This window comes from Parasteatoda tepidariorum, chromosome 10 (assembly GCF_982258835.1).
Source record: "Parasteatoda tepidariorum strain Cologne lab strain chromosome 10, Ptep-v5.0, whole genome shotgun sequence".
In the NCBI taxonomy this organism is placed as follows: Eukaryota; Metazoa; Arthropoda; class Arachnida; order Araneae; family Theridiidae; genus Parasteatoda; species Parasteatoda tepidariorum.
Genome location: NC_141764.1, coordinates 83,750,134 through 83,775,327, shown reverse-complemented (window position 1 = coordinate 83,775,327; position 25,194 = coordinate 83,750,134). Strand labels below are relative to the sequence as shown.

The 25,194-nt window shown below is 32.4% G+C and overlaps 1 protein-coding gene across 1 annotated transcript in view; it reads right to left on the bottom strand.

Annotated features, from left to right (window-relative positions):
• The window catches only part of LOC107437786 (uncharacterized), a 116,302-nt gene that overhangs the window by 21,087 nt on the left and 70,021 nt on the right, over window positions 1-25,194 (bottom strand). The window contains exons 15-41 of the mRNA XM_087153235.1: window positions 23,639-23,815; window positions 23,434-23,541; window positions 23,259-23,353; window positions 22,372-22,593; window positions 21,156-21,318; window positions 20,124-20,315; window positions 19,834-20,013; window positions 19,022-19,246; window positions 17,269-17,460; window positions 17,024-17,164; window positions 15,553-15,653; window positions 15,261-15,461; window positions 13,356-13,557; window positions 11,918-12,169; window positions 10,651-11,109; window positions 8,452-8,663; window positions 8,001-8,271; window positions 7,725-7,883; window positions 6,662-6,832; window positions 5,905-6,069; window positions 5,422-5,616; window positions 4,950-5,225; window positions 3,748-4,310; window positions 2,511-2,704; window positions 1,705-2,084; window positions 1,116-1,281; window positions 197-448 (exon numbers count right to left, since the gene is read on the bottom strand). Of these exons, the coding sequence (XP_087009361.1) occupies window positions 197-448; window positions 1,116-1,281; window positions 1,705-2,084; window positions 2,511-2,704; window positions 3,748-4,310; window positions 4,950-5,225; window positions 5,422-5,616; window positions 5,905-6,069; window positions 6,662-6,832; window positions 7,725-7,883; window positions 8,001-8,271; window positions 8,452-8,663; window positions 10,651-11,109; window positions 11,918-12,169; window positions 13,356-13,557; window positions 15,261-15,461; window positions 15,553-15,653; window positions 17,024-17,164; window positions 17,269-17,460; window positions 19,022-19,246; window positions 19,834-20,013; window positions 20,124-20,315; window positions 21,156-21,318; window positions 22,372-22,593; window positions 23,259-23,353; window positions 23,434-23,541; window positions 23,639-23,815 (5,914 nt within the window). The remainder of the gene's footprint in view (window positions 1-196; window positions 449-1,115; window positions 1,282-1,704; window positions 2,085-2,510; window positions 2,705-3,747; window positions 4,311-4,949; window positions 5,226-5,421; window positions 5,617-5,904; window positions 6,070-6,661; window positions 6,833-7,724; window positions 7,884-8,000; window positions 8,272-8,451; window positions 8,664-10,650; window positions 11,110-11,917; window positions 12,170-13,355; window positions 13,558-15,260; window positions 15,462-15,552; window positions 15,654-17,023; window positions 17,165-17,268; window positions 17,461-19,021; window positions 19,247-19,833; window positions 20,014-20,123; window positions 20,316-21,155; window positions 21,319-22,371; window positions 22,594-23,258; window positions 23,354-23,433; window positions 23,542-23,638; window positions 23,816-25,194) is intronic.

Genomic DNA, 25,194 nt, shown 5'->3' with positions numbered 1-25,194 from the left:
AGCTTTGCAGTAAATTTATATCGTACAATAATTTTAAGTACCGTTATGATGGTTTAACGTTGATCCTAATTTTCTGTGGGTGTATGTATTTCCCCCCCCCCCGAAAAAAACGAGAAAAAGATTACGAATAATATTCAAAAGCGTAATAAAATAAATTTTATCATTTGTTTTAAGAACAAAGTCTGAAAAAACTTACTGTTGTGGTAGAGATAAACCTTCTCCATATCCATTCACTGTACCAGCCACAGCTGCATCTGTAATCAACGAAACAGTTCCGGTTTCTCCGTCCCACATGATGACCAAATGATGCCATTGTCCGTCATTGATCGGCACATTTTTTAGATAGGGTATGAAAGTGTCCGGCACATCATCAGAAAACAGAGCTACTAGAACACCTGCTTGATCAGCTTGAAGGAGAATCTTTTTTCCAACTGGCAAATGCAATGATCTGTAAAAAAATATAACAATTTATCATATATATGCCATCTTCTCAAATATTAATCATATTTGTAACATGGCTAAGCCATGCTAATGCTAGTTTTAAAAAATTAATAAGGGTTTCCAAGGGTTTTCATAATGTATTCAATCAATACAGAGGCACGTGTTATGATATTTTGAGTTGAATTTTAATTTAACTACGCATAACTTAATTTTGCTACATCTACACATAAGCTATGGGTAAAAAAAAGGTCGATATGGAGATAGAGAATTAGATACAGAGATAGGGATAGATAGGGAGAAATAGAGATTGAGATTGATAGATAAATAGAGATCGATGGATATAGGTTGATAGAGAGATAAAAAAAGGTTAGAGATAGATAAAAAAGTTAGAAATACTGAAAATTTAATATTAGAAACAAGCAATTTAAAAGTATTAAATGTCATGATTCTAAATATTCTCAAATATTGAGTCTCATATTTCTGCGAATTCTAGGCTTATATATATTTTTTTAGAATTTTTGGCACTTATATGGAATATTAAACATAGGGCTTGGACTCAAAAATTTCCGTTAGATCTTGCAGGTTCGGATTTTTATAAAGACTGAAAAGTAAACTTCGTTTTTGTTGCCAAAAATTTCAACAAGCTCTATTAAAATTCAAAATATATTACTTACTCAACACTGTAAAGAGTGAAGAAGACTCCAGCTGATTCATGATTGTTGAATTGAATCCATAGTGCCACAGATAAACTAGATGTTCCCAATTCAAATGGAGCAGCCAGTGCAACGCTTGATGATTTGCTCTCATCATTTATGTAAAGGTCATAATCGATACTAATAGCTGTTTAGAGGATAAAATTATTATTAATATTGAAGAAAACTGGAAGAAAATATACAGAGCGTTCTCTAATTACCAAGTAATTTTAGAATCTTTGTCAAAAATGAGTTATTAATTTACAAAATGTAGAAAATTTAAAACCTTCCTGCATTTCTTTGCTATCCTGCATTTCTTTAGTTGAACTGCTCTTCAATGCTATCAAACTATTTCTAAAGATAGGATTTATGTTTTTAATGAAGAGAGTTTGCATTGATTTATTATTGTAATATTTCATAAATATGTAAGAAAAAAATGATTGACTTGTGTGCCTAAGAGTAATTTCTAAAGACTTAATTTTTTTGCTAAGATTCTAAAACGATATGTATTAAGGCTGGTGATTATAGAACACTATGTAAAAAAAAGCAATGAATAAGTATTACTACATACGTTTTCTGCAATCTTCTCCAGTAAAGTTAAAAGGACATTTGCAGTAGAAAGCATTTGTTAGATCGATGCATTGAGCAGTTGGAGGACAAGAATTGGGCAAGCAATCCGGAATGTCGTTCTCGCAATACTGGCCAGTAAATCCTGGCGGACAAATGCACTTAAATTGTTCACCCATATCCTCGCAAGTAGCACCATTCTGACATATGTTCTCTTCGCATGCATCATAATCAAGTTGACATCCAAGCCCAGTGAATTCAGCAGGACAAGTGCAGTTGACACCGCTTCCATAATCATTACATATTCCTCCATGCATGCAAGGAGTTCCAATGCAACGTTCCGGTGAGGTCTGGCAGCGTTTTCCATCAGTGCCAGAAGGACATCTGTAACGAAAACAGATTAAATCAAAATTTATTGATTTAAAAGAGAAAATGCATTTTGTTATAACCAACTTTAATGGTACTGTAACGTATCAAGCTATATTAAGAAACAGTTCTTTGTTTTATTAAAAAAACATTTATTTCACACCACAATAAATACAGTAACGACATTAAATTACCCGTAACGGGTTATAGTATAAGCAACAAATTCAAAAACTACTCTCCAAAATATCAACAACTCTCTGTTGTTCCATCAAAATTGTTATTCTAATTTTATCGCTTGCTTTTTCCTTTTATTTATCTCTTTATATGTTTATTTTATTTTATTCATGCTTTTGCTAGCCCGTTATTGTTTTTAATATTTTTACTTTTATTAATGCTTTTGCTAGCCAATTATTTTTTAATATTTTTAGACTTTATAGTACTTACACGCAGAAGTAGTCCAAGAACAAGTCGATGCACTTAGCGTTATTCAAGCAAGGTTCATTGTTGCAACCACCGATGTCAGTTTCGCAACGTTCTCCTGACCAGCCTTGTGGACACTGGCATCTAAATCCGTTCACCGTATCAGTGCAAATGCCATTATTCATACAAGGATTGGACATACATTCATTGACATTAAACTGAAAAATAACAAATTAAAAATATGTTATCAATAATTTTTTTTAAACTAAGATGGATGAATACAAGGATCAATACAAGCAAGATGGATAAAGTTAAACACTTTATACACTTTAACATACAGTCATTCATTAGAAATGGGTAACAACGTATGAATAGTCGAAAAACAGTAACATATGTTAGATAGTTGTAAATAGTTTATTGGAGGATTTATGAACTTTATAAGCTTAGTTCCGTAGAAAAAATTTCTTTAGTTTTTGTGGTACGTGTTATATTTATGACTTTATTTGTACAATTATTATTTAGTCATAATCTCTTTCTATCAATGTTATGAACATTTAGTTATATAGTACTTAAATAGTATCGATATATGAGTTTATTGTATTGTCAAAACTAGAACCTTGACTTATGAAAATAATTGAAATTTTTAGTTAATAGAGGTTCATAATTAATATCCTCGAATTTCATTGATCTAACACGAAAATTAAGTTTAAATTTGATTATCAAATTTAAACTTAATTTTCCTTCATCTAATCTTCTAATTCATGCATTTTGACTTTTTATTTGCCGATGTTATATCGTGAATTGAAATCATATTACTCTATCACTTTTCCACGTTATATCAGATTCATAGTGATATCGCAGGTTCTATTTGCATGATTAATTAATTGCATGTGTTTGATGCACGATAGTGTGTATCGGAAATCATATCGCGACAATGTGTATTAAAGTGATGTTTTGACTACGCATTTGAACGATTGATCAACCGACTAAAATAAATTAACCATTTTAATCATTTTCAAAGAAAAAAAAGCACGTATCCATTATTCAGTAAAAGCTTGCACTCATATATGTATATGCTCATATATGATTCTGCATTCTGATAATACAGAAACAATCGTCTGTCTCTGGATCTCGTTTATTTGCTTTAGCACGCTATTTCTGTTTTATTTCTAATTCGTATTGTTAAACAATTTTAACAAAAATAAAGATCTTAATTATAATATGAGTTACTTGTACTATTTATGCGATAAAAGTAGATTACCTCACACAGTTCTCCAGTAAATCCAGGATTGCACGTACATTTGAAAGAATTATCCATATCAACGCAGCGTTCTGTACCACTTGGGTTGCAAGGACTACTTATGCATTCATCAACTTCAGCTTCACATTGCAAACCAACGTAGCCTGGGCGACATTGGCAAGCAAATCCATTAATGAGATCGAAGCACGTACCACCATTTTGGCATGGCTTAACTTCACAAGCATCAATAGCATGCTGGCATCTTGAGCCAGTGAAACCAGGTTCACATTGACACTTGTAGCTGTCAATCAAGTCAATGCATTGTCCACCATTTGAGCAGGGATTATTGCTGCATTCATCAATATCAACCTCGCAAGAGGGACCGGCCCAGCCAGGATTACAAATACAACTATAATAGAATAAATGATCTACACATATACCATTCACGCAAGGATCATAGGCACAGAGATTGTATTTCATTTGACATCTTTTTCCACCAAATCCAGGAGGACAGTCACAAGTGAAATCGTTTACTAGATCTGTACAGTTTGCACCCAGCAAGCACGGTTGTTCGGCACAATCATCTAATGAAAAGGATACAAAATTTACAGTGGTTTTGGAATTTTGAACACATAATTTTTTTAAACTGTTGAAATTTGTACTTAATTATTCTGTATTTAGTTTAAAAAATTCGCATTTTTGAGGTTTATTTGAAGCTGTTTTGAGGTGTCAAGGTTGATTTAAGGTTTATTTGAAGTTGATTTTAAAAACAACCTTAAAAGATCAATCTCTCAAGGTGTATAATTAAGGTGTATGAAGTTGTTTTATTTATACTTGAGGTTGTTGAAAATCTACTTTAGAACAGCCAGCTTTGAGAAGTTATTTTTGAGTTGTACAAGCTATTTTTTTTTACACTTCAAGCGAATAAGTATATTTGAGGTGTGAATAATTTCACCCAATCTCAACTAAAAGTATTGCTGAGTTATATATGCCGACGATTTTATGAGGTGTAAATGAGGTTGAAATTGAGGTTTATTAATGAGGTTGAAATTTAAGTTTATTAATGAGGTTATTTTTGGTGTAAAACATAACCTCATTTTCTACCTCGGGTGTATTGTTTTTACATCTGCAACCTCAAAAACATCCTACTTCTTTGTAAGGGTTTTGAAACAAAATTAAAAAAATCTTTATATTAATTTTAATTAAAAACTATAAAAGTTTACCTATATTTATTTCACATGAAGGACCAGTTAAGCCAGGAGGACAAATGCATTTATAACGCCCCTGCAATAGAGGTTTGCAAGTAGCTCCTCCCAGACAAGGATTTTCTCCAGAAGTGCAAGGATTAACTGTCACGTTGCAAGAAGGTCCTTCATAGCCAGAGCGGCAAAGACAATTAACTGTTCCTTGTCCTGGTAAATCTTGACACATGGCTCTTTCTGGGCAAGATCCATTCTGGCATTCAGACTGTTCCAACTGGCACTGCAAACCAGTGTAACCTGTAATACCATAAAGTAATTGTTACTGAAAGAACTATCGAAGCATATGATACATGTTTATTTATCACGAAAATATTAAACATTAACTAGATAAGCAATGGATTATAATTTTAATTAGTTTTCAAGCTCAGACATTTAAAATATTACGTTTTATCAATTTTAAAACCAAGTAATTACATTAATTTGCAACACTTACCATTTGAACATAAACATCTGTATCCTTGAGGAAGATCAACACAAGTTCCACCATTGTAACAAGGCCTGCTTGCACACTCATCTATGTCAATTTCGCAGAATTGTCCAGTAAATCCAGCTGGGCAGTAACATTTTGGAAGATGCCTTTGAACCAAGCATACACCACCATTCTGGCAAGTTTGAGCATTACATTGAACTGAAATAAGTCAGAATTGAAATTTCCTCGATTTCTAACAATAAGAATTTCTGTTTCTGTCCGTTAACCCTAAGAAGACGATTGACCTTTGAAGAGTTTATTTAGACGCGAGAATGTCATTTTGCTGATAACTGTCATCGTGTCTTTTTTTAAGTTCCTGCGTTATCCCTATTAGCTAATAAACTCTTACCATGGTTTGGATACAATCTTCTTTTTACGGTGAACGGACAGTAGAAAAAAGTATAGTACTGATTAAAATGTAATGTTATTAAATAGCAAAAATTGTACCTGGAATGCAGGCCTCAGGACTAAGTGCTCCTGGTCGTAAGGTTCGATGATTTGCTGCACATTCGATACAAGCTGTCTGACCTTCTAATGGTTGGTAGAAATTCGTTGGACATGGTGCACAGGGTTCTAATCCTGTCTCTGAGTAAGTTCCTGATGGGCACTGAGCTGTAAATAATACGGATCATTTATTATATTCCTAAATATAATTAATTTAACTAGAAACGAGACTAATTTGAAGTTCGCCAGATCATTTTAAACATATATGAAAATGTATAATTCAAAACTTGGGTTGATTAAATCTTTTAATTATTACTTTAAAAATGAGGACTTTTTTTTAATATAGTAGGTAATTTCAAACTTTATTGAATTTCATAAGCATTTAATGTATCTAAGAACAAAACACAATCAGCCTATAAGTGAATGAACTAATTTTGCTATTAATTTTCTATAAATAGCTACAGAATTTAATCAGCTGTAAGCCCTTAATTTATATTCCGTGTGTTCATTATTATGTTATACACTTTTTTCCTTCTGTTATTATAACCGTAATAAATATCTGGAAGCACAATGGGAATGAGTTCATAAATTCTAAGTTAGTAATCTACTCATTTAGTTAATAAGTGCAAGATTGCTTAAGTTTTGATGTTTTTGAACTATAACTTAATTTTTATTCCAGAGTAACTAATATCATAAAACTGCACTTATTTATTCTTTGCTTAGTTTGTATGAAAAAGTTTAGAGTTTTAATGTTAGTTACCTCTGCAATCATCTAGAACTTTAGAGCCTGGTGAATAGGTCAGAGTATTTGCTGGACATCTTTGGCATTCTTTGAAACCTTCTCTTGGTGGTAAAGAGCTGAAAGTATTGCTTGGACATTGCAAGCAAGGAACCAAGCCAGTTGGAGAATACGTCCCATATCCACATACAGCTGTAAAAAATAAAAATAGTGATTATATGTTTAACATAGATTTTTCCGAATTTAATTATCTCAACTATTTTTCAGATTCACTAACAAGAAAATAAAGATTTCGGGTGCAACATTAAAAAATTCTTGCTTATCTTTACGATTCATATTTACTAAATATATAATTCATTTCCGTTTAAGTTTTAGTATTAAACATTTTTTTCAAATCATTTGTATTTAATGCCTTAAAATAGATCTTTTAAAAGCATATGCATGATAATAATATGACTACTACCTATGATTAACCATAGTTGGGTTTTTTTTTTATTACAAATGTCCTTTATTCAATTCTTATTTCAAACAAGTGATCATTTTGAAAAACTAAATAATAAAACTGTCAGAAGTTGAAAGTTTCTTTTTCTTGCTTATATAAAATGCTGATTAAATTTGTATATTATTTCTTAAAAGAGGTCCTCTTATAATTAAAATTCTTTGTTTCTAGAATTTGCATTACAAAAATAAATCACAGAGGGAATAAGAGTGCTAAAGCAAGTTACTCAAACTTGCTAAAATTGTTAAACATTTTAAGATATTTAGATAAAATCCTGCAAGTCAACGATTGCAACTAACTTGCCATCGTAGAAAATGTTTTAGTAAAACTTACTAGTAACAACCGGAGGGTAAAATCTACAATTTCCTAGAGGGTAAATCTTCTATGGTTAACCCGATGGCAGTTAGACTTAATTTCGTTTATTACCGCGGATATTTTGCTCTCTAGAACTGGGATGTGTGTTATTCGAGAATGATATACAAATCAACCAGGCGTAACCGAGATTCGAATACGGGCTGGTCATTTTTGTGAGAAGCAAATACTCCACACCAGAAAATATTAATATAATTTTGTAAACGAACTTACGTATGCATTCACCGAGACCTTTACTGCCTTCGTATCTTGTATACATTCCTTCTGGGCACCGTTTACACGAGGCTTGGCGTACAAGATCTTGGTAGAAACCTCTTGGACAGAACAAACATTCATTCTTTTTCGAAGCATGTGTTCCAGCAGGGCAATGCACTACACAAATAAGAAAAATACTTAGTTGTTATATGCATACTTAATGATCTATATTTTAATGGACAATTCAGAAGTATTTTTTTTGATGTTATGTGATTAAAAGTAAGTCTAACTCACAGCAACGAGGAACTTGTCCTTCGCCTATGTTGGTTAGAACTTCTCCATCTTCACATGCAAAGCCTCTTGCTACAGAAGATCTGATGGCCTGTAAACCTGGACATTGAGGATTTGCCAAGTTCAATGACGAAATATTTAATATAGGTTCTATAATAGCAGATGTGCTTGGTACACTTAAGTCAAATATCAACCCTAGTGTCGATCCACACAGATCATATAACAATGTTTGTCGTACAACAGGATCGATTCTAATTGTATAGGCCAGCACAACCTGAAACAATCATAATCATCAATTTATGTAAAGTTATTATAGGACATAGTTTAACCTTTTGCTTAAGGCTGGTACAACATGTGTATAGCATGTGATGGTACATCATAGTACCCCGTAAACAAAGGGTAAAACTAAGAAAGAAATATAGGAGAAGCTTTTCAAAGGACAGAGTGATGTTACCTCATTATCAGCTTTCAATCTCACAGATGTGTTGTGGAAAGTAATGTCCATTTTCACATTTATAGCTGAGCAACGTTCAGATAGTACTTGGTTTAATGAAGTATAATGGGATCGGAGGTATACAATGTATTGATTCAAACATTGAGCAGAAACGGGTCCTTCAGAAGAATAATCAACTGTAGCCATTACATCATATGCTGCTTGATTTGTATCTGTAAAAAAATCATTGAATATTTAAACTTGAAAGATTTAAGAGAAACAAATAGCTAATATTAAAGTGAGGAAGAAACAATGTACTAGTGAGTAATCTATGTACTAGTGAGGAGACCGAACTGAGAAACAACAAAGCCGGTTTGATTGCCTGATTAAACATGGAGGTGTTTTTAATAATTGCTTTTCACATTCTACCTGTTTCCTTTGGCCATCAAACTAGTTCAGATGTCTTCATTTCCGCCTTTCTTAATTATGATCATTTCGAAAATTTATCATTACGAAGGTGTCATTACGGGAACACTTTGTATAATTATAATGAAAAGCCAAAGTTTTTAAAAAATTTCCCTTAGTCAACACCGAAAATTTAACATTAAAGTAAAAAAAGAACATAATTAAATATAAATAGATAAACTCGTAATAAAGCTTAGAATTTTGATTTTTTTATCACTGGGGTATTATATTTCTACCTCTCCATTCATTCAATTAATCTGAATTTAATCTACTGGTTACAATATACCATAAAATATAAAGTCTTAAATCAAATTTGCAGGACCTAGAAATTTATATATATATTTCTCTTACACGGCAACAAAAAGATTCCTTATTTTTTTTCCACGCTGGCATAGAAATATCAAGTGTGTGAGCTGTCATTATCATGAAAGCGTAAACATACATGTTTAAAAATTTCTAAGTGAAAATCCTCTTCTCTCTAGGACAACGAAAAGCCGAAACAAACCAAGTTATAAGTTAAAAGCGGATAGTTCATATCAACAAAGCACTCGATACTAAGTTTAAATTATATTTATGCAGGTTAAATAATAATAGTTTTATTTAATGTTATTTATATTGATTGAAAAAAAATATTAGTCGTTCTATTACACTTAAGATAATAAAAAAAGCGTGCTCTAGGGGCCGAAGAAAGCGTTGACGGCAGTTATGAAAAGCGTAACATTTAAAGAATGCGCAATAGACGTGCCATCATACATGTTGTTTTTTCAAAGCATAATTATTGTTTTGTTTTGACAAGTTTTTCTATTGCATGTCATTTATTTCAATTAAAAAAATTTTTTTTTTAAATAACTTATTATTGACTAAAAATTTTAGTTTTCTTTAAAGGAGAATTGATTTTAAAAGATTTTAATAATTCATTTGAATTTCGTAGATTTTACGCTAGAACGCGTTTCAAAAGTGTTAAACTTAATAATGAGCGAAGCGAGCATTATTAGCTGAACAAACCATGTTTAAAAGTTTGCATTGCAATATTCCGGGGCTGGGGAGCCTCAGTGAACATTATTCTCTATACTTGAGATTTAAAATTGCGAATTAAATTAAGATTTTACGCTTGAACACATTTCATATGGGTTTTACTCAGTAGCTTGGAAACCGAGCATGGTTTGCAAAGCGAACCATATAAGATTTAATAGCAATCTTCAGATGTTTGCGGACATAGAAAAGCAGAGGTCAGAGTTCGCTAGGTTTTTTTTAATGTATGTGCTTTACGATTGAAATATTAAAGAATTTTCAAATTCAAAGTAATAAATTAACTTTTTAAAACTACTATAGCCTTCTTGTTGTTCAAATATGCAAGGATTTCGATACTGTTCTGTAGTTCATTTACATCGTACTAGAGCTGCACAATGGGCTATTGATGACGGTCTGGGAAACATCCCATAGGATGATCCGAAGACATGCCATCACAATTTTGATCCTCTGCAGAGGGGATGGCACCCACGCTTCGGTAGCCCAACGACCGGCACGCGAAGTCGAGCACTTTACGATAGAACAGTTTAACGAAGACCAAAACCGCAACACCCTCGCTTCCTACGCAGCTGATCCAAGTGGTCACCCACCAGCACACTGACCGCTGCCAGAGATGCTTGACTTTGGTCATCTGCTGGAAACCGTGTCTTAACGATCAGTCCACTGCGGGACAAGGATTTCGATATGCGAATTATTCAAAAGTTATAAAAAAATGTTTATTATTACCTTCTGGTACGCAATCAGGCACGATATTAGTTGGCGACCATTGTTGACCGCTCACACAGGAAAAGGTTTTGGCCTGCTCGCCATCAGTAAACCTGAATCCAGTGCTGCAAGTGGCAAGACAACGAAATCCATTTCTTTCTTCATTTGGCAAGCAATTGACAATCCCATCGACAGGTGGCCTGAGAGACCACGCTACACATGTGGAAGGTTGCACTGCGACTTGAAAGTGGCAAAAAGCTGAGTTTCCATGCACATCCGTTGCTGTTACAGTGACATTGCGAAATCCCCATAGTGGTATTATGGCAGTTTCAGGAGATAAGGTGATGGTAACAGGTCCAGAAGCATCAGTGGCGTTTATGAGACGTCGAGTGTCGTTAAAATTAACGGCATAACTTTCTTGTTCTTCTACGAGTTCTACTACATAAGACTGGGGACAACTCAGGAATGGAGGTGTATAATCTGGAATGGGAATATATGTTTTAGATATAGTTTTGCACAAAAGAGTTTGATTCCATAAAGTTATTATACACCTAATCAATGAACGAAAAACATTTTTGGCATTCTTGAATCTGATAACCAGAGGATTAAACATAAATAGACGTGCAGGATCATATTCGTGAATTAATTTCGAATGATAGATTAGATTTGGAATGTTGTTATCAAGAAAAAGTAAATTTTCGGAAAAATTCCAGCAAACAATGTTGGAGTTGTGGTTGTAAATAAATGTAACTGATTTACGTAATACATAGTAATAAATTCACGTATATTTTATTTGAAATTGTTTTTAAAAAATAAACTTGCTGTTTAAATCGACAGCTGAAATTACCTTTTCCTCATTAATATACCTCATTACCTCATTAATATTTGTGTGCCTTTATGCTGTGCATAAAAAAATTTAATATGTTAAAGTTATGCGTTTTTTTGGTAAAAATGCGTTTTAACATATAGGATGTAAACATACAAGTTTTTTAAATACGCTATAGCGTAGAAAAAAATTTAAGTCTGAAACTTGTTCATGAAATTTGCATAAGCAGAACCGGTCAGGAATTTTGTTTCCATTTTCATGAACAATATTCTATTTAAATCTATTGAATAATCTGTTGCTAATTATTTAGCTTTGAGAAACCTTTGTCAATAATCCTCCCAATTTTCTTAATGTTGTTAGACTCTTATTTGCTTTTAAATGAATAAAAAAAGGTTAATTGTCGATTGAAAAAAGGCTCATTACTTTTTCCAAAAATTAACAACACAAAATATTCTTAAGTACCTGGTACAGTGATATTGACCACGCATGAAGCAACGTTTCCGTCCGTATCATGGGCAATATATTCAACACTCATATCTTCCACAACAACAGCTGGTAAAGAGAAACCAAGAGGCCGAACCTCAAATCTTGCAATGTAGCCAGAGTTATCCACAGCTACAGGTACTGAAAAATTTACTGGGAGTAGGCCAGATATCGTCCTCGTCACAACAATTGGTTTCGTTGGACAGTTGATAAACTGCGGCGGCTCTTTATCTGTAAACAGATTAAAAAAAAATCATTAAGACATGAATCTAATTCATTTACAACAAGCAGTATTATGATATAAGATATTATTTTGAGAGCCGTTCAAACAAATTATTTTATTTATAAATATTCAAAAAAGTCACAAATTCTTTTTCTAATTTGTATTTTACAAATTATTTCTCTCTCATTTTCAAATACATTAGCGTCCTTTAAATTTGAAAATTATACTTAATTAAATCATGAAAGCTTCACTATGCTAAAGAAAGGTTCTTCGTCGTGGCTATTTGATGTCAATTATTTAAATAATACCTGCAAAATTCTATTGATGGGATTTATAGAGGATGGAGATTTGAAACTACTCATATTGAAATCGATAGATTCCAGCTAAACTGAGAAGTAAATGTGGTAGACGCGCAATGTTGACTTCATTGCCATCATACCACTGTGATATCTTAAAGTTTTCATGACCATCTTGTCTGATAATTAACTGTTGACGGAGAACCTTTTGTGTTTAGTAATAAAGTTTGGTGATATATTACTATTTTGGGAAAAATTAGGTTATATCTTTTGTTAGGTTAGGTTATATATATTTTTTCCATGAATTGTTTAGTGTTACACTGTTAGTTTGGCTGATCTTTAAGCGTTTTTTACTAAACATGATACATGATAAAAAACATATTTACTTTTACGTACTAAAAATGTATTTATTTTTACGAGCTTTTCTTTTGTTGAGAATATAGTTTCTTTTAAAGAATGAAATAATTGACTTCTTAAACTCTTAATTTATGGGAATATTTTATTATTTTCAATCGATAAACTTCTGCCCTTGATCTCGAAACAGCGACAAAGTTTCAATTTAGTTTTACAGGCTTTTTTTTTTTAGAAAATGTATTTTCTTTTCAAGAATAAAATAATTGACTTCTTAATCTCTTAATCTATAGGAATTTTTATTGTTTCTAATCAACAAACTTCTGCCTTTGGTCTCGAAACAGCAACAAAATTTGGTAACATCTAAAGAGTTCAAGAATGGATGGTTTCGCGATCTTCCACTGAGTTACAACTGAGGATCGCATTTAGAAATGTGTTCAGGTATTTCTTGTCAGTAATTCAACGTGCACCAAAAATTCTTTCAAAGTTTACAATAAAATGTAGGATGTTTAAAGGGAAATGTGGATTAAGTAGGATGCATATTTACCTATGCATACTGGATATCCTGAATGGTATCCTAGAAGTACAGGTTGCTTTGTTTCCTCACATCCTAACAGCTCGAACTTTAGGCATGGATTCCTATTGTATGACACGATTCCTAAAATGACGTATCTTGCTTTGACACTCAACGGTAACTGTATGACAGAGACTGCACCAAAGTTTCCTTCATTGTCGGTCAAGTTGAAGTTCTGAAATGAAATATGGTATTAAAAGATATGCGTATTTGATGTTAAATATTTCATAAAAAAAACTAATTTGTCTTTTTTAAAGACGTGACAATGCATAAAAAATCTACACAAAAGAAGTATCTCATAGTTAATAAAAATCTTAATATTATTGATATTACCAAGTGAGGGTCGTGTTTAGGATTAGTGACAATATTCAGCATCATTATCAAAATTACACAATCTTAGAGAGCGTCTTCGTTGCCTTCAAATGCTATATAATAAATATTTTATTTTATTTTATTTCATGACAGTCGTTGAACAGCCGACCCAATTTTTGGGTTTACGACTGCTAATGTTCAACTCCGTAGTCTTGTAATTTTGAACCCAATCCGGAAGACAAGGGAACTCCTGGATCAAGTATTGGGAGAATTTGCCTTCGCGGAGGACTTTTTAATGGAACTTAACCACATTTGCGTTACATGGTGAGGAAGACCACGAGAACCTCCCGTGGTTAGCCTGACGGAAAAGGGACTCTAACCCATGAACCGTCTACCACTGAGGATACTTCACGTCAGCACTGTGGTCTGTGCAAGCTGGATACGGATTCGCATTGATCAGCTATCGCTGGGATTCGAACCCGGTTCACCTCATTGGTAGGCGAACGCTATATCCCCATAGGCATCACGGCTCATATAATAAATATTAAAGAAAAACTGATATTTAACTTCAAGAAAACTAACACTTGTAGTGAATGACTTCGAATCAGCTATTTTCTATGCAAGTGATGAAACCGAAGACGACGTTGGTTTTCTTCTTGAAATTGCCGTTTTAGAAATCATACCAGAATTGAACTCAATATACTTAAAAACATTGGCTTAAAACTGAACCAATACTCATACTCTGAACCATACTAAAATGCATTTTTGTTATTAAGTAAAGTTTCACGTTAAACTATGTATCTGATTCAATTGAACTCTTCTATGCATCCTCCATTTGTGTAAGAAAGATGATTATATGGTTCAACTTATGACCATATTAAGATAGTAGTAAATTTGAACGATATTATGGTTCAAAAGGTTCCAAATTTTAAACAGTGAACTGAGATACATTCGGTGAACGATATTTTACATTACAACATCTTTTAGGTCTTGACTCAAAAAACCATACTAAACAAACGATTTATAGGACTTTCGAGGAAAAAACTGAAATTGTATGGCAAATAAATAATATTTTTTGCTTTGCTCGTGCTGATTAAATAAAATTTTCAAAAAAATTGTGCGAATTGTAAAGATTTAATGATTTTTAAAATTTTAACCAATTAAGAAAAAATAAAATTTAACAATTCATTTTTAGCACTGTATCCAATTTCTTCCTCCAAAAAAGTATTTTTTTGTTGTTGGTGTCAAAATGTTCGCAAGAGTAAATAGAAAATATGTATACGTTCTCCGAAATATTGTCTCAATGTTGAATTGGAAAAAAAAATTCAAATATGCTCTAACTTTAATAAAATGTCAGCTGAACAATATTTCCGTTCAATTTGAACAATCATCGTACAATCAAGCTCACGAAGTCACAAGTACCTTAAAATCACATTACAATCAAGTTTAAGAAGCATGAGAATAAGGTTCATCTTAGCATCATATTAAGGTTGAAATAAATTTCATGTTCCAAAATTTTTTTATCAGTGTTTAGAATTAAAATAGAAATCATAAAATATTACTTACCGGAAAATAAACAACGAAGTTATCTGATTCTTGAACTTTGTAGAAGAAACGAATTTCAGTAGGGCGTCCTACCACATCATTAGTTATCACACCTTTAACTAGCAAAGCCGTTATGACGAATGTTCGACCCAAATCAACTGTCACATAGGTGAATGGTTCTGTTTTTCCACACCAACCAGTAGCACTGTTCAATCGGATATTCTGCACAGACGAAAAAGAATTTTCATGCATCATCTGTAAATCAAATATCATTTAATACCTTTACTTTCTTTAAATATGATGAATTACTTACCCTCGCTTCATAATTAAGTCTTTGAGATGTTGCGTTTATTGCAGAATCAGGTATGGCTCCACTTGACAATCCAATAGGTCTAACAACCTTACACTCAGCATCTATATCAATAAAAACAAATGTAATTCGGAATTAAGTGTCATAAATATGAAAATAGTATAGGATTATTAATTTAAATTTAAATGTGTAAACTGATGACTGATATTTGACTGACTCGTTGACGAATTTGTAGAACGACTGATGACGAATTTGTAGAATCTCTTAAAATATGTTTAAAGGAGTGTGAGAGAGAAATGTTTGTTAACTGCCGGCAGGATTCGAACCAAAAGCCTCTGGGTTCGTAATAGGATGCTCTAAGCACCCCACACTTCCAGTCCAGGGCGAGTTAGTGAAGCTTTATGTATAGTAGCCTCCGCACAGTCCTCCTCCAGTGAGCAAGAAATCTGACTCGTTGTCAGTGGTGAGCGTTTTACAAGATTGAGAGGCCATGTGGCCATGAGTGAAGTCGTCATTCAAGTGCAGTTTGGGCCCTGACGATATGGACACAGGTGTTTTTCTTGCTGAATCAAGGCGAACCGTAGAACGTGGTGACGTAGTGTGCCATCTGCCGAGAAATGAGATAGTTTCGTTGCGTGTTCGAGTGTTCATAGTCACTACTGTGGAGGAGAGTGGAGGTGTTTGTTGGGTGCTGGCAGGATTCGAAACAAGGTAACTTTGAGGTTGCAGTTACATGCTTTATATACCATAGAAAAGGGTGTACACCCCTATTCCAGGGTGAGTTATGAAGCTTAAACTATAGTGGCTGTCGCAATGTAAAGTATAATGTTGTCATCCAATCAGAAAAATATCGAAAGTGTAATTGTAGAATTTCATAAGATTTTTCTTACAAAGTTATACAACTTACAATTTCGCAGTCATCATTGAAAAATATAGTTTAGTATTAAAACTTTGATCTTTTTTTATAATTCTGACAAATATCTTCATATTTGCGTTATCAACACTAAAAGAATCTTTTTTGTATCATCCAAATTGAATTTCGTCAATTTAAACAAGAATAAAAGTAACATTTAAAGAGCCCTAAATTAAGACATATACACAGTATTAAATTAGAATTGTTAACATTAAATTTTACTACTCTAAATTTTTGAAAAAAAATCCATAAAAGTTATCAAAAATTAACCAAGTTATCTCCTAATCTAATGAACGAAGTCTTTATTTCACACCTTTCACAAAAAAACATTATGCTGTCAAATGATATTCCACCATAATTTTTTTAAAATAAAAAACGTTAATAAAATGAAAACAAAGCGTCTAACATAACCTTTTGCTTACGGCTGGTACAACATGTGGATCACATGTGATGGTACAATATGGAACACAGTAAGCAAAGGGTTAAAGTCGAAGTTGGAGAGGGAAATATGTTCCAACATTTTACAAAACGCCAAATCATTTTTGATAGAATGGTACATACTTTTATCACATTTAATCGGTTCAGTGCTGTATGGCTCATAACCAGGTCGCGAGCATGAGAATTGTACTTCTGCTCCTTGCTCGTAACTCGAAGCTATTTGCAATCCATCAGGAGGGTGTCCAGGATCCTCACATACAGGACCTGAAAGTATTCGACCACTTATGTTGATATCCGTATTGATTTAAAACAGTTACCGTTATAAGAACAACATTTTGTTTAAGTCAATGAAACAAGCTTTTACTTACCTTCACATCTTAAATCTCCGAAATCCCAAATACCATCTTCTTGACAGCGAATGACGTTGTCATTCATCGCTGTTTTTCCGGCTAAAGTGAATGTCTCTTCGCAGCCAAAGAAGAAACTTGCTTTGTAACGCGTGTCTGCGTAGAAACCATATGATGAACCAGGAGTTTCAGCTGGTTTACCGCAATCAATTCCTAAAATATTGTTTAAAAAAAAGGAGAGAAAAAAACATTATAAGAGCCGTTGAGAAGAAAATGCATCGACTCTTTTCAATATTTTATAAATCATTTTCGTACAGAGTATAAAATAAATTTAAAACTTTTAACTGAAAATTGAACGAAAAAATATTAAAATACAATATTTATAGACAATATTTTAACTAAAGATATACCCACATGGTGGAAATGTCTTAAGTACCACAGAAAAAATTAGATTATGCAGAGAAGAGACCACACAAGCATAACGGTCCTTATTAATAATAAATACATTTGATGGCCTTTTTATTTTTATATATAAAAAAATAGAATGAAAATTAAGAATACATAAAAATATTTGATATGCAATTCCAATAACAATAATAATAAAACTGTCGAGTTACGTCAAGTTTACACGCATTTCAACCAAAAAATATATATGTCTAAAGTGTTCACAAAAACTATTCTCTTACACATGTTTTATGATTAAGAACCCAATGATTATGATAAAATAAAGATAATCTGTCCTGACAACAAGAATAGTGTTTGAAAAACAAGATTTTAGATCACCATTACATAAGAACATAAAAATATTTGATATACAATTCCAATAACAATAATAATAAAACTGTCAAGTTATGTCAAATTTACACGCATTTCAACCAAAAAAAAATGTCTAAAGTGTTCACAAAAGTTATTCTCTTACACGTGCTTTATGATTAAGAACCAAGTGATTATGATAAAATAAAGATAATCTGTCCTGACAACAAGAATAGTATTTGCAAAACAAGATTTTATATCACCATCTCCGTCAAAAATTATGCAACAATCAAAGTTCATACAAAAGTGATCAAAAGGTGTATGTCATGCACACAAGTACTGCACTAAAAATTAGTAGAACAATATTTTTTGAGGAGTGTTCTCGTACAATGAACTAGACGTAAATTAATAACCCCTATCTATACAACTTACGAGAACGTGTTCAAAAATAACCCACCTTCATTTATTTTTTGACTGATAACTTAATTTTTGACCGAAATGTAAGATCAGCTCCATTTACCACCGGCGTTTGACAGTTGTGATAATTTTTTTTATGTAGACTGGAATCAAAATCACGTGATGAGTTTGTGCTCGTGTAAAAATTCTGCTTACCTTATTTTTCGACCCACTCTTGTAAGTGGTGCAGATAGGAATGATTTATTTACATCCATTTCATTGTATGAGCACACTCTTTAAGAAATATTTTTCTATTGATTTCTAGTTCAGTACTTTTGTGCATGATTTGCACCTTCTGATTATTGTGAAGGTTATCATTTTGTTTACTTCCATTTAAAGTTTTTTTTTATCTTATGTTATATACTATGAAAATATGAAGTTTTAAATCCATACTTTGAAGAAAAAAATCAATTGATGAACGCAAATTTCATGTATTTTTACTTTGCATAGAGACAAATAGACGAAGTAAAAAAATTCACAGAAAATTTCTTTAATCCTTCAGTTTGTTTGAATGATTGATGTAGTATTAGTTAACAATATTGCTAATGTATTTCAGTGAACTTACTTGGGCAAGATGGTCTTGCTCCAGCGAGCCAATGGCTTACCATTCCTTCATGAGGATCAAATACGCACTGTCTGAAGCCAGCTGTAGCAGTTGAGCGCAAAGGCATACCAACTTCATGGCAAGACACTGTTACATTTTCAAAGAATGGAATGTATTTCCCTTCCACTTCCGACTCAAAAAGAAGACCTTGAGAAGGATCGTCGGGTAATCTATCGCAATGTGCATCTGAAAAGAATAAATAATTAAGAACATAATTATTACCACAGAATGTTTTTTAGGATAAAACTTGCCTTTAACTTTCAATTAATAATCAAAGTTTTCTTAAAGAATGAAAAACTGGCTTCTTTTATAATTAGAACAATTTGATAATTTTAAAAGAACGATTTAGGATTGAATCGCGACCATATACAGTAATGTTAAAAGCAATAGCTAAGCCTAATCGCAACCATAGACATCAATGCTAAAAGTAATAGCTAGGCCTAATCTTGGGGAATAAAAGCGAGTTCAACGGGCTTCATTGCGGCTGTTGTACCCAATCAGCAATTCATTAGTCTCTATACAGATCTGTGCGATTAATAGAAACTAGAGAGTGAAAAGGGAAAATGCCCATTTTTTATTCTGATTATGTGAAAGATGAGTAATCTTGGACGATGTTTAAGTCTTGCGATAACATTTGAACTATCATAAACGTGCAGGGTTTGGTTGTTCACTAAATTAATGAATATTATTGCAGGGTTAAAACATTTAAACTCTTGGTAAAGCGTTTTCTTTGAAACTGCACTCAAATAATTCGTGTAATAAAAAATACTCACATTCACAAGTTGGCACACTTCCATTCCAAGCCCCATTGCTCATACAAAGAATGGTTGGATTGCCATTCATCACAAAGGCAAAATCACAGAGAAAATTGACAACATCACCATAGTGAAACATCTTTTTCGTGTTCAGTAGAGCACCGTTTTCAGGAGCTGTCAGTTTTGGACACATCTTTGCTGTTAAGAAAAAAACAGAAAAGCTTTTAACGATACTAAACATTCTACAATTAAAAAGCAGGAAATTAAAAATAAATGGCAAAGAAGATAGAGATGTAAAAATAACTTACGCACGCAAGTCTTGTTAATACGATACACATCATCATCTTTTAATCCCGTTTCGCTCTCAGGAATTGTAAAACCTGATGTTCCATTTTCAGCATAAAGATCGAATCCTACATTGCACAGACAATTGAAACTACCCGGACTGTTAATACATCTTTGGTCACATCCACCATTCTTCTCCATGCATTCATTGATATCTAAAACAGAAACACATTGCGCATTTTAAATATCTCACAAATTTAAATGTAATGAATTTTTTATAGTGAAATACATAGAAATTGAAAACAATTAGCGTAAAATTTAAATGACCCTCCTGTTTTTTCTCCATTTGGAAGGAAGCCTTAAGTATATGTTCTAGCAATCACATTCTGGTTAGTAGATAGTTGGCCTTGTTTGATAAATACTTGATGCAGCATTACATACATATCATGTAAATGTTGTACTGAACTAATTTATGTAACTATTTGAATTACGTTAGTTTGAGCAAACTTATGTAGTTATTTTGTGCTAAATTACTATGCTATAATTTTGTATTTCTAATTAACTGCGATATTCTTAACTATAATGCAACTATGTAATGAAATCATAAGCAAATTAAAATTTTTTAAGCACTGGAAAAAAAAGTCATGTAATTTCAGACTCTGTTAAGCATTGAGATAAATAAATGATTTATAAATCCCTATATTTACGGAAAACACCTTCCAACCAATCCTGAGCTTATTATTAAGTATATTTGAACCTAAAGCCTGATAGATTTAGTCAAAAGGTTGTATTAAGAAACATAGCGAAGTTTACCTTAACATTATTTTCCATATTTAATAGGAGTGCTTATTTTAGCAAATTCCCGCAGGAATAAAAGTTCATTTTGTAAATTTAAATCTGGAATTAATTGTGGGTTTCCTTTAAATAAAAGTAAAATCTTATGAAAAAGCACAACAATCATAAACATTTATATAAATATCAGATTTATTCAAAACATGTATTAATATTATAAATTACAATATTAATGCATCGTATGTATTAATTTGGGAACTTACCAACACAATCTTGCCTTGAGCAACCCATCAACTCCACTTTCAGGCAAGGTGCAACAACATATTCCATTACAACGATGCGAACATATCTGGCCTCCAGAGGTTGTTGTAAAGAGGTCATAGAAACTCCCGTTCTTCCATCAGGATTAGGTCTAAATTGAATTGGCTGTAAAAAAAAGATACGCAAGACAGAAATGTAAACTACGTCAAATATAAAATAACTAAATAAGAAACAGTCAGAGTTGAAGGAAAAAATCTTCTGTGATAACTAAAAATTATTATCTATTTCTCATATTTTCTTCTCGTAGTTTACTAAAACATTAATACATATTAATAAAACGATATATCTCTAATCGAATTCTAAGAAAATAGTATCTTCAATTCGAAGGCAGTGGAGATACTGCCTTTTTCATGATTCGAGATATAGATCATACGTCGTCAAGATGTATCCGTTAATAATTATTTAATTGCGATTACATATAGAATATTGATTACACAGGGTGTCCCAGGATTATTGAAACAGATTTTAAGGGGATGCTTGGGACATCACAATGATTTAAATTGCAACCCATGGTCGGAAACGTCATGGGAAAGTAGTCTAACAGGTACAAGAAACAAAAAAACACAAGACTGAGATCATATGAAATAATTGGTCTAAGTGCTGTGCTGTGGTGCTGTGGGTGTGTGTTACACGGTGCTGTGGAGGAAGATATGTGAAAATCTCAGAAAAAATATTCTAAGTTTTCACCCTTACCAGCGATGCATGCGTTACACCGTCGGGCTATGGATTGACGGACTCGGTCAAACACACCTGGATTTTATTGGATAATCGCAGCAACACAGACGATTCTTGCAACCAGATTGATTTCGGAATCCCCAGGTTTCAGTGCACCCCGAAGGAAAAAATCTATGCTGCTTAAATCAGGAGAACGAGGTGATCATTAAACTAGCCTCCCACGCCTAGTTCATCTTGTGAACAAGACCACTTAGTTGCAGTAAAAATCTGAATCCTTGTGATATCCCCAACCTCCCCTTAAAGTTTATCCAATAATCCTAAGATACCCTGTATATTTAATTACTTATATATTGAACAGAGTTTCGAATGTTATTGAAAATCTAATTCAAGAATAAAATTAAGGCTTGCGATATAATTGAAATTACTAAATAAAAAATTTCACTTTAAGGCTTAAATTTTATTTTCAGAGAAATATATTCTTACCCTTCCAGCTTGATCACTGTAAACCTTAAATGCATCCGTTAGATCATCCGTATAGTGTATCCGTAGGCTTATTGGGAAAGCACTAGATCCATCAGATCGAATAACGGTCTGTATCCTAAAGCCACGGATAACAGTTGGAGCGCGAAGATCTATTTGAACCCAATTATGGCCTGGTCTTGGTACGTTTCCACACCATCCTATAGGACTGTCCAATCTGACATTCTGTTTAATAAAAAACAAGAATTGTTGAATGTTTATTGCAACTTATTTTATAAAAACCTTTTTTTTTTCTAAATGAAATAAATGGCAATTTATAAAAGGGAAAAAAATTAGGATTTAATTCATTTTCAGATCAAAATTTTTCACAAATGTAATGCAAAATTTTTTAGTATTTATTTTAAAAGTTATTAAAAATTAGTAGGAAAATAATGAAAATTCATGGGAACTCATTGATTTAAATTTTTTTCATTTTTATATTTCCCTTGAAAAAAAATAACTCTTAAAGCTTTATTTTATGAATCATTAATGTGGATACATTAATGATTCATAAAAAATTAAAGTACGAAAGTGATTTTTGTACAAATAAAAAATAAGACTAGAAAATGACCATCTGAGTTTTAATACACTTGCGATTGAAAATTTGAAATATTAAGCATGTCTACACACCAATGCTTCAAAACTAATGAAAAATAAATAGGCTGGTATGAATAAATGCTTTAATTTTAATGATTATGCAGGTTGTAGTGCTTTTGTTCAAAATGTTATTTTCTTTATTGCACTTCTGGTATTATGATTTAACATAAAAATTATTTGTTTGTAAATTAGAATTCAGTCATTTTTTAGTATTAGCGATTATCGTCGAGATCGGAATTTTACATAAATCATACATTTTTGCCATATCCAGCTTCTACTCCTGAAACTTTAATGCTAGTGTCCGGAATAATGCCAGAACTCAGTCCTAAATCCCCAACTGGCTTGCAATCTGAAAAAGGACAAATTATTCATTAGCTTTTTATTTCGTAATAATTCAAAATTTAATAACGCCAGTGAAATAATACATACCAAAATTAGGCTCGAAACCTTCCTTGCATTTGCAAAAAAATCCACCGGCAGTGTTCGTGCAGACAGTAGATGCAGCATCACAGGTTGATGCCGAACATTCATTCATGTCTAAAAATAAAATTTGCGAAACAAAAAGAGTTAATTCAAAGTTTGTAAAATAAAATGTGCAGTATCCTACAGATATAATGATAACAGTTTATATTACCGTTGCATACAGGAACGTTCGTAAAATTTTGATCTGGACCACATGTTATTACAGGACTACCCTCAAGTCTGTAACCTCTATGACACTGTATTTTAGCGACATCTCCGAAGAAAAAGTTCCTTTGGGGTTCAACCACAAAACCATTCTCTATTTCAGGAAGAATTGGGCACTGGGCTCCTATTTAAATAGTTTTTTTTTTTAATAAATGAAATTGAAATATCTGCATTATTTTTAAAAACTGTATGCATGAAAAGTGCTTAAATATTATTTAGTTTAACATTAAAAGCTATTACCATTTGACAAAACAAATTGATTATTAAGCGTACAGTGCGCAAAAAATATATCGACCACCATAAATAACTTTTGATCTAGTGATAGGATCCTTAAGTTCTAGGACTCGATCTTAATGGTTCGACAGGGTGACCTCTAACATGTTTATTCGTGCAGACGATATTTTAAGTCACGATATCAGGCACAAAAACGTACTTTCTATGAATAAACATACCTCTTTTCCGATGGGACTTATTTTCCAGATTGTGGCTACTCCCCATATTTTGGGGTCAGAAACCCAAAACCGTTGAAAAAAGGTATGTTTATTCAGAGAAAGTCGATTTTTGAGACTGATTTCGTAACTTAAAATATCTTCTGCACTTATTATTAAATAAGCATATCTGAGGTCACCCCCTCGAACCATTAAGATTGAGTCCTGGAACTGGAAGATCCGATCATTAATGACTCGTTTATTTTTTTGAGCACTGTGCATTATAACTTTAGTGATAAAGTTTATGTGATAGTTGTATGATAAAAAGATAAGTGAACTCATTTTGGAGTTCAGAATTATCTTTGGAACCCTTCAACCGTTGCGATTTTGAGCAAAATGTATGGAATTTTCACTGCTGTGTTCTACTATCTAATGAAATAACAAGAGCAGAAACTAAATTGTTTATAGGAAAGCTGTTAGTTTATAGTTTGAAAGAAATCATAGCCAATGCTTAGAGGATTAGGGGATAAATGGTTTCAAGAACAGGTAAGGTATCTAAGTATTTGAATTTTGGCTCAATTTTTCACCCTCCACTGTGCTACTAAAAAAAGTATGTCTTAAAGTTAAATTTTTCAAGTTAGCCCAAATAAAAACTCAAACTAATCGTCACCGATTGTCTTCGAATTTAGACAGTATCTTGAAAATTACATTCTTTACTGAAATATGGAAGATTAATTTATTTTACTGCCTGTTTTTTTACGTTACATAATAGATTTTCGGTCAATTTAGGTTTAAGGAATCCTGAATTTTATTAAAAAAATGATAATCATACAAAAATGGGTTTACAAAAAAACTCCTACGTAATTCTTTAACTGTTACGTAATCGGCAAAATCGAGATCGTCGAAGAGTAATCGTTCGTCGACCGAGAATCGACATACATAATCGAGTCGAGAAGAAAATAGTGTGTCATCTTCAGATGTTTCTGATACCGTCATACAACCTTCAAAAATAAAGACTGCATTGGAAAAAAAAGCTGTCATAACTATACTTATTTGTTTTGAATCACTTTGGAAA